Source organism: Papilio xuthus, unplaced genomic scaffold (assembly GCF_000836235.2).
Source record: "Papilio xuthus unplaced genomic scaffold, Pxut_1.1 DF824655.1, whole genome shotgun sequence".
NCBI classification, from domain to species: domain Eukaryota; kingdom Metazoa; phylum Arthropoda; class Insecta; order Lepidoptera; family Papilionidae; genus Papilio; species Papilio xuthus.
The window spans coordinates 2,528,279-2,543,122 of NW_013533994.1; the positions used below are offsets into that span (position 1 = coordinate 2,528,279).

At 34.2% G+C, this 14,844-nt stretch overlaps 3 protein-coding genes across 3 annotated transcripts; 1 reads left to right on the top strand and 2 right to left on the bottom strand.

The window, feature by feature from the left end:
- Positions 1 to 116: 116 nt before the first annotated feature.
- Positions 117 to 5,276, top strand: LOC106127605 (uncharacterized). The gene is made up of 5 exons (XM_013325736.1): positions 117 to 559; positions 2,640 to 2,807; positions 3,188 to 3,366; positions 3,554 to 3,727; positions 3,807 to 5,276. The coding sequence occupies exons 1-5, from the start codon at positions 484 to 486 to the stop codon at positions 3,960 to 3,962; spliced, it is 753 nt and encodes a 250-aa protein (XP_013181190.1). The 5' UTR covers positions 117 to 483; the 3' UTR covers positions 3,963 to 5,276.
- Positions 495 to 2,480, bottom strand: Dus3 (Dihydrouridine synthase 3). Its single transcript, XM_013325734.1, has one exon. The coding sequence runs from the start codon at positions 2,318 to 2,320 to the stop codon at positions 584 to 586; it is 1,737 nt and encodes a 578-aa protein (XP_013181188.1). The 5' UTR covers positions 2,321 to 2,480; the 3' UTR covers positions 495 to 583.
- A 341-nt stretch (positions 5,277 to 5,617) lies between the features above and the next one.
- vari (MAGUK p55 subfamily member vari) lies at positions 5,618 to 13,651 on the bottom strand. Its single transcript, XM_013325733.1, has 12 exons — positions 13,456 to 13,651; positions 12,135 to 12,229; positions 10,835 to 10,984; positions 10,375 to 10,584; positions 9,544 to 9,774; positions 9,160 to 9,258; positions 8,898 to 9,056; positions 8,321 to 8,531; positions 7,565 to 7,735; positions 7,229 to 7,374; positions 6,515 to 6,589; positions 5,618 to 6,258 (listed from the first exon to the last, which is right to left on the bottom strand). The coding sequence occupies exons 1-12, from the start codon at positions 13,538 to 13,540 to the stop codon at positions 6,082 to 6,084; spliced, it is 1,809 nt and encodes a 602-aa protein (XP_013181187.1). The 5' UTR covers positions 13,541 to 13,651; the 3' UTR covers positions 5,618 to 6,081.
- Positions 13,652 to 14,844: the final 1,193 nt, after the last annotated feature.

Here is a 14,844-nt window from a genome sequence, read left to right on the forward strand (position 1 = left end):
ACATTAAAGTGACTATGAGCAATTTGGATTGTAAAGTTTATTACATTAAAATACTTTTTTAATTCCATTGATTTTATTACCTTTAAATTAATTTATACAAGAATCTCTGTGGCTTTTAGTCTAATGGTCTATGTCAATGGGTAAGTATCAGTAAAAAAGGATAAATATTTACAAAAGATATATGTGTAAGTTTGGAAAGGTGTTGTAAAAACACAAGATATATTCTTTGTATAGGTGAATGCTACGTGATTTTAGAAAGATTCAAATTAATCGGTTTCATTCGAGATAAAAATGTATAGCCACGTCTTTTATTAACCAAACATGTTTTTTAATATTTTTACTTCTATATTTTTTAACTGAAATGAAATGGTATGACAATGAAATAATAATGTAAACACAGTAAACAACCTTTATTTGACATTTCCATATAGTTGCTATGGCATTTTATGTTGCTTATTTTAGACATTCAATTTGTTGACTATCATGAGTTTTTCTGTAGATTTAGTATCAGAAGACTCATTTTATGAAAATATCACACTGGGTGTTACAAGAGTCCTTGGTTAGTATATTCTAATGTACATTATTAATAGGAGTTGGCTTTATGTTTAGGTAAAAACACAAAACCATCAGGTACTGGACCTAAAAACATTTCACTAATTTTTACCCAATCACTACAATTACTTGAAGCCATTAGAGTCTCTAAATCATCTCTGCCTATATATGTTGGTGGCCTTTCATTAATTTTTTGTGGTGGTCTTTCTAATAAACCTACTGGTACATATCTGTACAGGAATGATAACCATTCTAATAAAAATCTGCGCGTATTTTCAATCCCCTGTGTGTCAGAGCCCCAATGTTCAAGTCCATAGTTAGTAAATTTTTTAATGATTTCAAATCTTTCTTTACTACTGATATCCCAAATTTTTTGCTCCTTAATTTCTGTAAATATCCAAGGTTTAATAAGTGCACCGCGACCAATCATGACACCTTGTGTTGATGGTGCTACTTCTCTTTTTTGAATATAGTCCTCATAACTTAATATATCACCATTACCAAAGACAGGGTTTGGTGTTACAGCTTTTGCACAGGTTTCTATATACTCCCAGTCCGCTGATCTAGTATATCTAGCCTCTCGTGACCTACCATGCAAAGTTACAAGTGATACTCCCCATTCAAACATTTTAGGGATAATAGTATGGGCAATTTTTTTATCTTGGTACACTCCAGTTCTTATTTTGGCAGTGAAGGGTATATCTAATAGTTTTGAAGCAGATTTGATAGATGCCTCTAAACCAGGTAGTCTATGCATCATACCACAACCACCACCTTTCTTATAGATTAAATCTATAGGACATCCTAAATTTAGATCAATAAAATCAAGTTCTGTATTTTCTTGTAATAATTGTGCAACCTTGGTGATGATGTATGCATTGGTTCCACAAATTTGAGCACCAAATAGGTCCTCACATTCATGCCTTTTCACTAAGGCCCATTCCTGTTTTAAACCTTTTAATAATGGTTCACAGAGGGCCATTTCTCCACATGTAATATCAACACCAAAATCTTTACATATTCTTCTAAAAGGAAGATTTCCCACTGTTGTGAGAGGGCTAAGATACAACTTATCGCGCCAATCTATTTTCTTTTTCTCACGGAAATTTAGTTTTATTAAATCTTCATTGGTTATTGTGCCACTGTTGTCATGTTTGTTATCATTTGTAGGGTCGATTTTTTGTGTATTTTTAATAAAACTTTTAACAATATTTTCAGCTAGACTAAAATCATATTTTTTCTTTTGCAACTGTATCTGAATTGAATTTTGCAGTGTGTTTTTGGTATCATCCTTCCATTCTTTAATTTTACTGTTATCAGTTATATTAAAGCCTTCAGGCGTGATGTGACATGAGCCAAAGCGGCATGCTATTCCTCTCGGACACCTCCCTCGAATATCAAATAATCGACATTTTTCTCCTATATCTGGAGGCTTAACTTTTAAATAGTCTAAAGCGTTGTGAATGTATTTGCAGTTGGTAAATTGACATTTTTTTTCTTCGTCGCTTGTACTTACGTCTAATATTCTAGGGCAAGGTTTATTTTGTATTTCATCTTTGAATGTCTTAGGTCTTGCTTTATTCTGACCTCTCTTTTTATTTTTGTAGGGCGGTTCTTCATGTTTAATTTTTTCTTCTTTGTAACCGTTTTCGCTATCTAACTTTCTTTTTAAGGATGTTTCAGATTCTTGAACATTGTTGCATTTATCGGGTCTTTGAATTATGAATTCTGCCTTAATAGCACAAACACCTGGAGCAACATTTGTCATCTTTTCACCATTATAGACAAAAGATTCGTATAGAAATGGATAATCTTTGTTATCTATACTCAAATTTGAGAAACTTAGGTTAAGAAAACATGTGTTGATAAATTGAGAAAACAACGTTTTGACACATTCTTATCATTCTTTGACAGTTACTGCTGGTGTTGGCATTCTATTTCCCTGCTTATTGAGTGTTGCTTTTTTCATAAATTAGCAAAAAAGGAACTCCAATTTTAATGCATGTTTTATTAACTTATTGCTAGGTTGTGCTAATTCTTATTAGATTCAGCAAACTTTACATTCATAAATTATTTTTTGCTTTTAGAGTCAGATCCCCGTATATCAAACGTTGTAGTAGAGCGACGACCGCCCTGTGATCGCATAGCTATTTCCAACTGGGAGCAAAGGCATTCAACTATTTTACCGGATGATTTACGCAATTTTTATGCTTCTAGTGACGGATTTTTATTGACATGGAATTTTAAATATTCGGGCAAGTATAGCGTGAAGCCTTCTGGGTTTTCACTATCCTAGTATGTATAGACCGAGGATGAGAAAGTCTTTCCACGAGAGCTAACAGAGACTAGCCACGCGCGACTCCACTTCTACGAACAATGTTATTTTATATCAATACGCCATTTCCACTTCGTCGTTACTGCTAATAGAAAGCTTATAGAAACCATTCGTCGAAACGTGGACATCACATTGGACCTTATCCTACATTTAAAATTATGAATATGCAAGTTACGATTTGCAGTGCCATGATAACACTGCAAGTAATATAGAAATGTAGTCCATTTGTCTTGAATTTCTTAAATATATTGAGGATTCTTTTGTTGAATCATGTTTTTTACTGTATTGCGTTTTTAACAGCTGATGAAGTTTTGCAAGTTGGGGCTATAAGAGTCAATTCATTAAGCGAACTATGTTTGTCCGCCGGCTTGAAAGATCTTTTGGACTTCTCGATGACCCGGAATAGTTCTGGGCCACGACCAGTACTTAATCCAAAAAGCAAGGTCTTTGAACTAGATACCTGTAGGAATATCGGAAAGGTTAGCGTTTCTTTCATATTATGAATCTAAAATATTTCTCAAATCGTGTTACCTTTAGTCTTATAGCTGAGTACTATTAAGTTAAGTATATTTTTTTTTCCGCACGTAGTAATATAACGCGCGTAGTAATATAGCGCCGCATAATAAAATCTTAAATCTATATAGGTTCATCTATATTGCTTTACAGGTTTGCCTTATTTGTACAAACGGTTCCTGGTCTATTTGGTTGGCTACTCGCGAAGGAGCCTGGGGCTGGCTGGCGGACTCCTTTACATATTACTTCAGGATGTCCTTAGTGCACCTCGGCCTGCCGGGCTGGCAAGCCGCTTTCACGAATTTGCCACTTATTCCTTGGGCGGAGGTAAAAAAGCAAACCGTCATCAAAACCAGATTTCTCTACTTGAAATTATATTTAACGGACTATCCGTTTTTTATTTTAGCAACTTTTTTTATTATTGGCGCCTCACCTACTGGAGAAAGAGTCTGACAGTACAAATGCCAATGGGTCTGAAACTGGACTAAACCATATAGATCCCAATATATTCAAGAATTCTGTTCGCCATTACAAGACAAATCGTCAACCTAATAATCAATGACCATGTTCTACTGTTATGGTTTAATTGAAGGATAAGAAACACGTCGAGAGATGTGAAAATACTGAATTAAATTCTTGTGCAGAAGCAAATAAACTTTTATTTATAAAACCGGAAAGCGGAAATTAATTAAAAAAAGCGATGAAAGGTTCGAAAATAAAAATAAAACATTGACGTTGCTTAATGCATATATTGAAATAATCGTACAATAGACTTTTTAGCTTAACAAACGAAACAAAATGGACGGAATGTGAGATACTTTGCTAAATACAAGCTAAAATTTCGCAAATAAAACTACATATATTTAATACACACAACTCATACAACTATTTATATTCATACCTCCAACATATAACTAAGATCAAAACATTTTGTTGTGGCATTTTCAGGCTTATAAAATAATGCTGCCATTACTTTAAAAAAAATAATTGCTATATATTGAAAAACAATATTATAATGTAAATATGTAATTGAATATTTAATAAAGTAAATTAATGTATAATATACGAATATATTTGACTATAAATATAAAAATACATGTGATTGCGTTGCTTCGTGCGCTTTATTATAAATTTTATTAAACCAGCACTAACACTTCACTAAATGTACGTGACTTGCACAACGACTTTCGTTTAGAAAATCTTAACACGTAAATTATATTGTTTCATAACTCATATTAAAAATATTATAAGACACTTGATATTTGTGTTTTGTTTGTAACTAAACATTTTATTTAGTGAAAACGGATCTTCGATTATTTTTACTTAGAAGTGCTCGCTTAATTAATTGTTTAAATGCATGCTTTTCTTAAGCTAGATTAAGTTTAAAAAGTATTACACGCTAATTATTTAGGCCTGTGTACCTTAAATTTTAATTAGCATAATTGTAATGACACAAAAATCTTACAGCTAAGTTTTTTTATATTTTTTTTTTGGTGGGATGTTAAATTTTGAACATGTTAATGTTGAATACATTCAAAACCATTTAATAAGCAATGTTATAATAATTTTATGGTTTGAAAAAGGCAAAGCCAGTGGTAACAGTTTTGTAAACAATACAAATCATAATATCAATGGAATGATTTACAATATTGCTCAGTACTACAATGGCTTGGTACAAAACCATCTTATATTATTTTACAATGTCTACATGTCTGCATATAGCATTGCCAGGCGTATGGATAAAGCCGGACATAGGTAGGATTTTTGATTGCTGAGCGCAGGCGAAGAGAATCGACTGACGGTCGCATGTAGGGTGTTCGGCTTTTCTACCCAAATATCCGCCAAACTGGTTGGTCTGTCCGGCTATTAGGTTTGACGACATCTGCATTAAAGTCTTGCATTAAGTAATAAAATTCAATGCAACCATGGTATAAAAAGATACAATATATAATTTAATTCTATATCTAAAGCTGTGATAAATTTGTGATGACCGTATCTTAAATTCGATTGAAAAAATATCCTTACCAAAAATATCATTGTTCCTTATTAATAACTATTGCTTTTGTTATAATTATTCTTATACATTATTATTTATTGTAATCACTTCCACTGCCCAAGCATCTGTACAAAAAATATATTTTTGTCTATGGTCTTTCAAAGAGATTGACATCTAATCTGGAGCACAAAAGTAAGAACAAAAACTCCTAAGGCATTTTGTTGAGGAAAACTTCGTTAGTTTTGTGAATTACGATTCAATATGATATTTAGAATATCGACTCTCGATTAGACGTCAAAGTTGACGACACACTTCATATATAGATATGAATGACGGTATGTTTTTATACAAGTGTTTAAGCAGCAGAAACTCATGGTAATAAAAAACATTTAATTTTGAAACAACTTAAAAATGATTGATAAATTCGGAAAAACTCAAGATCCTGAATTACATTTACTTTCGATTTTGATTAACACTGTAACTGTTTTAAACTTTTATTAAAAAAGACTCAGAAGTATTTTGTTTAAGTATAATTAATTGGTACGAATTAGTTAAAAAGTTAAATTTTTTACTTAATGTATTTTTTTAATTTTGTAAGCTATAAGGCTGCTATTAGGTCCAACGTGCGAATTTAGCTGGGAAGACCATGGTTGCTTAAAATAGATTCTAATAATGCTTAAAAATTCTAATAAATCCAGCTGACAGGCACCCATTGGTGGTCCGTGGACAGCGAGTGTAGGGCGTCCTTTATTTTAGAGTATGTGGTGTCATTATTGTTGTTGATTATCACAAGATCTATGTACTTCTCGTAAGTTCGCTGGATGCGAGCACTCTCCTCTAACGTTTGCTTCATATCTTCCTCCTGCATTACAAATATATGTGAATCCAAAGATTAAAAAATCTATCTGTCAAGTGATAAAAATAGTTCATCATAAAAACGTGAAATTGTTTTGTCATTATATGATTTTTACACAAATCTATGCGTACAAATAGTTTTGGATGGCGTTAAAATTCGGCATAGATGTAGAGCATAATCTGGAAGAACACATAGACTACTAAGTTTTTTCTTATAACGCGCGAACGGAGTCGCGGGTGAGAGCTAGTATGTGTGGACTTACCTCGTATAGTGAGGCGAGGGACTCGAGCGTGCGCGCGCGCCGCGAGCTGTAGCGTATCGAGCTCTGCCTGTCGAACTACAGCGGACATGCACATACATACATCAACATGCACATACTATATCTTCAAGATACAATATAAACTAATATCATATCTACGAAAATTGTTTCTAATACAAAACTTTATGGGCTAAGAGTAAAGGGGGATAATACTACTATGATAAACAATGACAACATTTTATAACCTGCATTACTTAGGTAGCCGCTGCAGGATTTCATCAGAAAAACTTGAAACTATACTAACGACTAGTTAAAAATAATAAAAAAATCTACAACTACGCGCATGTTTATGCATATACATAACATACTGATCTCTATAAATGGACAGGCTAGAAAGGGTGGTACTTTGTGCCTATTTGATTTTCGCCATTTTACCACTGATGGTAGCAATTTGTAGCGGAGGCGTGGATTCCAACAAACAATATATATAAGTTTACCTGTCATGTAACATTAACAGGCGCGTTTAAATCGGCACAAAATAAATCCTGTCATTTGCAAGTAATCGCCTATCCATTTAAGAGATTAGTGACATATCGACATACGTATAAATAGAAAAATAACATATTCGTATGTATGTATGTATAACAAATACGCATGTGTCCTATCTAGTATACACTTTTAAAATGACATCTAAAAGTGTTATGTAGCTATGCTTACCGTGAGGTTTCTATTGGAGGCGTATGTAAGGTTACGTAGCTGGTCGATGCCGGGTGCGCCCACCAGCACCACATACGGCAGGAATTCACTGCTGTTGTGCAGCAGCTTTAACGACTGCGGCGCGCAATCCAACACGCACATCTTACCTACAAGTTGTATGAGGCTTTAAAATTCAACCAGCTAAAATTAACTGTACGAAAAACTAGGAGACCAAATGAAAAACTATGTAACCAAGAGAAAGATTGCAAGAAATGTACACGGGAGTTAACTTAGTGTGTCCACAATTGATCGGATTGTATTATGTTGGAATTTGGAATAGAATATTTACAAACCTACCCTCTTTAATAACAGCTCTGATGGAGTCAAGATGTGTTCCATAAAGATGTCCATTGTGCTCGCCGTACTCCAAGAAGCGGCCGGCGTGCGCGTCCCGCTCCATCTCCTCGCGAGACACGAACCAGTACGACAGACCGTTCTCTTCTAGAGGTCGCGGTGGACGAGACGTATCTGGATGTAGATAAATAAACAACTATTAAATTCATATAACAAGCAGAAGTTAATTTTCAAAATAACAATGTAAAAAAAGGAATGAACTAAAAATCTAACCCAGGCTTACAGAAAAGACTATAAGAAAGAATGCGAATTGAATATTTTCACACTTTATAATGGGTCGATTTTTTTTTATAACAGAAGGGAGCAAACGAGCAGCGGGAACAACAAAGTTTTCAACGAAGCCTATGGACATCAGCAATACCAGAGGAACCGCAGATGCGTTGCCGGCCTTTGAGGTGGTGATAAGCTCGCTTCTTGAAGTACCCTAAGTCGTAGCGGTTTGGAAATACCGCCAAGGAATATTCGATGTGATAAGTTAGAGGATATCACAATATAATGTACATACATACAAGAGTGTTCATTTAATTCAAGAAGTAGGCTTCATTCACATAGTTAGGTTAAGGGTATAAACTATCAAAAGCTTTGCTATGGGATAAACTCAGCCGTTTAACTATTGGCTATATAAAACAAATAGTTTGTAGGACTTTCTCGTTCGGCTTATATGTTTAGAGATATTTTAAATATTGTAAGTATACATACGCGGCACGACAGCACCGAATCTGTCGGGGTGTTCCTGTATCATGCGGTTCTTGAGAGTACGGCGACCCACGCCCTTGGTGCCGACGAGCGCCAGCACGCGCCGCAGGAAGGGCGGCGTGCGCGCCACCTCCTCGTACAGCGCCAGCTCCGCGCCCTCCAGCTGCACGCTCGACCGGGACTCGTACACGAATTTCTTTTTTTTCTTTGATATCTGTCAAGTATGTACGTGGTTTGTATAATGTATCATCATCAGCTCATTATATGTCCCCACCGAGGGGCTCGGAGCCTACCCTAAGTTAAGGGTGATTAGGCCATAGTCAACCACGCTGGCCCAGTGTGGGTTGGCAATGTATACAAAAATATATATATTTTAATATTTATAAAAAGTAACGACACTAAGATTGTTATTTATACAATTTAATGTGTTTCAAAATTTAATATTTTTTTAATCTAACATAGAGTAACATTAGCAGTTACAATATTTAACTTAGTCAAATTACTTTTTTTTTAGAATTTTGGTAGTTTTAATTATTTTAATTTATTACAAAGCAAAACAAACATAATTAAAATGAATTACCCGCGCACCACAGATGCTTATTTTGTGTACAAAGTCTGCTTCAGGTGGAACATACGCTTTCCGTCTCTCTTCTAACTCAGGCGAAGGTATGAGACCCACTACATCTGTGTTTTCAACATGACTTGCTTGCCACCAATTTGGGTCTTTTCTATCTGAAACCTTGACACATTGAAGTTTTAAAATAAAGATTAATAGAAATTGACACTCTAATGTTTATTTTATAATAATAATAATTTAATATAATCCAATAACAAATATTTACCTGCAAAATATCTCCTTTGTTGAATGGCAATCCAATTTCCTTACACGGAAGTAATGTGTCTTCTTTTGGATCATAATCAAAGAGAGCTCTCATATAACACTGAAAATAAACAGATATTTTTTTTGTCTAGTATAGTTGAACCAGGATAATCTAGGAACCTCTATAACCGAGACATTGTCCAGTCCCAATGAATGACCACCATCAACATGAAACTCGGGTTAGAGAAAAACCTCTACAAAAATGTAGCTTTTCCTTGGACTTGTCAAGATTCAACTAAAAATTAAATTTTACTAAGTAGTGACACAGGTACAAAAAAAATAAAAAGTGAATTAATATCTGAAGAGCCTCCTAGAATAAATGATAGAAAATAGTAAACACACTTACACTAAGTTTATTTGACAACTGTCCACTCTTCTCCTTCAGATTTGGTCCCACTTTTAAGGTGACTCTATCATTGGGCTTAGACACTGCTTCTTTTAGCTGATCCTCAGAGTCAATATGTACACCGTCAACTTCCAACAGCACATCTCCTACAGAAAGAAGTGCTTGTTTAGCTGCAGCACTGCCCGCTAATATTCTAGCTACTATAAGCTGCCCATGTTCATCAGTGGTGACCTGAAATAATGAAGGGTTTTTAATACAACTACATTCAAATAACTTTGTCTCTACTAGTCAACAATTACTTATTAAAAAAAATATAATTAGTAGCCTTTGTGTTCTCCCAGACTGTTTTATATGTATGCCAAATAACAATGATATCCATTCAGCAGTTCTAGAGATACCTTCAAACTAACATCCATCTAAACATTCAAATTTATAATATTAGTAACATAGTAAGAATTAAGATAGCAAAGACATGTCAAAATACGGCTTATTCTTAAATTGTGAAACCATATGCAAGTCTTTTATAGCAATTGGTTCTCCCAGTTAAATTGCTCATCAATTACCTAATTGTTCATTCAATTGAGACAATAATGGTAAAGTGGCAATGGCTTTCTTAATAAATTAGTATGCCAATTTAAATACTGGTGAGATATACAGATGGTGCTTGATATATTTTGTTACTATTACATTAGAACCTATATTAAACCCATTTTACTTTTTATTCATTTAATAACACAGAAAAGTGATTAAAACATATTTTAAAATAAGCTGGTGGATATTTCATTACACAAAACCTTTTTAAAATAAATTAATAGTAAATTCACAACTTACAGTTAATCCTAGAGGCTGACCAGGCACTTTTCTAAGTCCTACCACTTTAATAGTTTCCACAGGCATGTCTCCGTTCAAATCAAGATCAAGTCCTTTATCAGTGTTGTCTGTGGTTTCACTGCTTTTGTCTTTATCAATAGCTTTCTCATCTATACCTGAGCCTCTCTCCAGCCAAATTGCTCCAATTTGATCATGAGCATCTATAAGGGCCTGAAAATGGACAATAATTAATATTTACATTCACTAATGATATATGAACAAAAGTTTTATGTTATATTGTCTCACAGTGCCAAGCTAAAGATATTAAGGCTGCACTAAAATTTTTAATATGTTTTTGTCACAGAGCCTTTGTTACAAAACAATGGTTGCCATCGTGATTTATTAAGGAGAAATTTTTAGCTATTCAATGCACACATTTTAAGTCTTTAAAACTGTATATAAGTAAATACTAAATACATACTTTAAAGTGCACTCGGGATAACAATATAGCAAGTTCTGCTTGCTCAATAGTTCGTATGTTATTGCCTCGATATTCACTCAACGAACGTATTATGTTTACGTTATCCAAGGAGACGGGCTTTATTATTAAGTCCTCTTCAGAATCTACGGACTGCAAAATAAATAGTATGCTTGATAATTCAATACACAATGACGCTACCAATAACAAAAACTGGCTTTAGGCGTGGCACTTGTTTTTAACATTTTTTGAATTAAAAGGGAGATTATAATAAAATAAATTAACAGTTCCACACATAAATACGCGTAACATTTTAAATACTTACGTGACACCAGTAATATTATGAATTAAATTTTAGATTTATAAACAAAAATGTTTAATTACTAAAAAGGAATGAACACACCCATCCTACTCGATTTCACATTAACGGTTTTCTTATTAGTCATAAAGTAATAAGAATTGTCGAATTGCCATTTCATTTCAAACATTATCTGTGTCCAATAAGATCGAATTTTCAAACAAAATTATCAAATTGTAAACCTGTTTTCACGTCAAAGTGGTTGGCAGTTGCTGTCAGCTACTTAGCTTTCAAAAAAAGGTACAGATAAAGTAAAAACGTCATAGATACTACAAGCATGAAAAGTAGCGTTTCTTTTTTTATAGTCCTAATAAGAAGTAGATGAAGAAAGGAGATGCGATTGTGGTAAAATATGAAGAAATCATTTTGTAAAAGAAAATACACAAACGAGTAAAATTTACGTAGCTAAACGTGGCACGAGCGACGGACTAGGATGGGAAAGGGAGGTAGAATTGGCGTTGACGTGGAAGGGGACGCATAGGATGGGGAAATATTCTCATTCTGTGCATCCCCTCTTCTGTCTACAAATACGAATGTCTATGGGCAGCGGTCATTTCGTTATTTTAGCGAATTCAGGCGTCTGTGTGCTCGTTTGCCACCTTAAACTATAAAAAAATGTGAAGAGCGAGGTTTTACTTAGGGAAAGTTGAAAACGTTCTGAAGTATCCCGAAATGAATTTTGGGACATTTATTAGTGGCCACACATTTTGAGGATTGTGTTAAAGTTACGCCTTGTCTTTAAAGTTAGGTACACGTTTATCTACTAAAGCATTCTATTACAGTTAGACTTCATAAAAGGGTTGTATTGTGAAAATTTAGTTTACGATTCGGTATTTTATTTGGTATAAATACTTAATCGTTATCGTAATGCGTGTTTAATTAGATAAATAAAATACTTTTATTTAGATCGAATTTAAGCAAAGAAGTAGAAAAATGACGACTTACATATTTTCTCGCAAAGTCAGGGCTTTCAATTATACTTTTTAGAAAAATGTCTTCATGATTAGATAAATCTTCTTCAGGCTTCTCTTCTTGTTTTTCTGTAAGATGTACAAAGAAATATTAATATTCCAAATAAAGATATATAAATATAAAACTTAGTAACTCATACTGAGGCCTAAGTTTTACGACATTTATAACTTCCTAAAATAATTTTCATATCTTAAAAAAACATTTTTATATGAATTGTTCAGTGACATTATAAAATATAAATTGTCTCACATATAAATTTTATTTTGGAGAAGGTTTGAATTTAACGTACGTGCTCAATGACTTGCGCTATAAATATGTATGTCTAGTGGTACTCGTTAGGTGGCGGCGGTGTTAAGTGATGCATTACACATAAAGCCACAGAAAATATGTTTGTTTTTTACTTGGGAAAGCAAAGGTAGAAATTATAGTGCCATAGATCATGTTAGCTTCTTCTTCTTCTTCTTATTTTAGTTACTAGTGGACCCCATCGTTTAAAAATGTCATGTTAGCTTATTTTTTATTAGCTTTCATATCATTTGTAACGCAAAATTATAGTTTATTATTAGTTATAGACAAATATGTGATGTAACAATTCACGATTTTTCACGGGCAGTTAAATTAAAAAAAAAATACTTTTGATAATAGAAGCCGATACAAAAGGTTCGCTAAATGCCTTTTGACGGTCTTTATTCCTTGTTAAGAGTTCAACGGATTGCGCAACAACAATGAATGACATAAATCCCTACCATTGGAATATTTTATGCCCGCAAAGGCGTACAATTTAGACAATGTAACCGGTTAAGTATATTTATAAAATCATTTTCTTATTCATAATAACCTAGAATATCTTTATGTATATACTTTTGTAAACGCTTATTATCATAGTAGAGAAAATTTTGAAAATTAAGGCTTTTCACTTATAAATATGTAAATATTTTATGTTTGAGATATGCTAGGTAGACGAACCAATATCGAAAAAAGTGTAGCATCTCTCTACAAAACAGTTATTACAGTAAAAACTTTTGTTTACAACGTATTAAATACAAACAAAATCAATAGTGAATCATTTGTTAAAATTCAAAAACACAGTGATTCATATAAACGATGTTTTCACGCACGCAATATCCTGCAGCTATAACCGTTGCGACTGCGAGCGACTGCGGCATTCCGAATATCGAATTTTACGATATTTCAAATAATACGTCAAAAGCGTCCACGAACATTGCAATGCTTACCGGTATTTAAACTATTTGAGGTTAGGATCGCTGCGGTAGAATATTATCAAAGTACTCACCGTCATCGGGCGGCTTATTCCCGAAGGCAAAGTCCCGGAAGCCGCGGAGACTGACGGTGTAGCGACCATTCCTGCGGACCATCATGGGTAATGTTCTTTACACAACACGGTGTACGAAAGTATTTAGCACGGATAGGGTTCGCGTGGCATGTGGGTCGGAGCGCGGACCGTCTGGGACGTGCACCGTGGCTGCGCGGCGACGGCGACGACGGCGTCGCGTCACGCGCACGCCGTCAGCTGAGCGCGCCGCGTCACGCCGCCCGCCGCCCGCCCTTCGCGCCTGCGCACGGCGCAGCTCTCATTCCCAAAACGCGTCACCTATAGTGAAGCTACAGGAACTGCGTAAAAGTATTTGTCGACATTTATCACCATTCCACTCTAACAGATTGGTTGAAATCTAGATAAAACTGCTTTAAGTTCGGTAGTTGCCCGCTTGACAGTTTATTCGACTACGTATTATAGACCTTTTCAATGACCCGTTCCTTCCATATGGGCAAGGTAGGTTTTAACAACGATTTTCAAATCCAATGGTCAATATTTACGTTATAAAAAAAAGTAAAAATGTGTGCTTGAACATAAACTATGTTATATTCTCCGGTCAATAATAACGTGATTTTAAATATCGCTGGTAGTGTCTGACAACATTTGTGATATCGATGTCGATATGATCATATGCAATCTCTCAAACGAGTCGCCCGCCTCAACGCCGCCGCCCGATGTTATTACGTGATTTCGCAAGCAAAGCTCGATCAAGTCTTGCTTTCTCATTTGCCTCACTCACACTTGCGCGATGTGTGCGACGCAAAGGGTAGCATGATGAAAAAATTACACTCCGGTCGAATTAAGGCATTAAGACTACAATAATTCTTGTTAACAATTAAAAATTGTCAGGAATGCTTGGAACTACTTATGAATAACTTTTACCTACTTTTTCGTTTGTCAATCCAATTATCATCTTTATTTCAATTATTGTACCTTCAATACCTTAATTTGATTGAAGTAAATTCTTTAAGTCTCACTCACGTACCGATTTCTGACAGATTGGAATTGGCCTAAATAAAAATGAAACGCGTAAAATGTTACGATGCATCTATAAAATATGCGCAGCACTTATTTTAAATATGATGTACAGTGTAAAATATATTAAAAGAGTTAAAAATAAATTACAAGAGTAATAAAAATCAATATTGGAATTATATATTAAAAACAGATAGTAAATAATTTCGTTAGTTAACTGATATGAATGTTCTTAATTTAAAAAGCAAAAATTACGTAACGATCTTTTAAAAATCGTGATACGCTAATACTTATAATATTGACGCTGTTTGTGGCCGGTGACAATCAATATCATGATTCGTACGTTTACTCAATTAGAAAAAAAAAAACGAT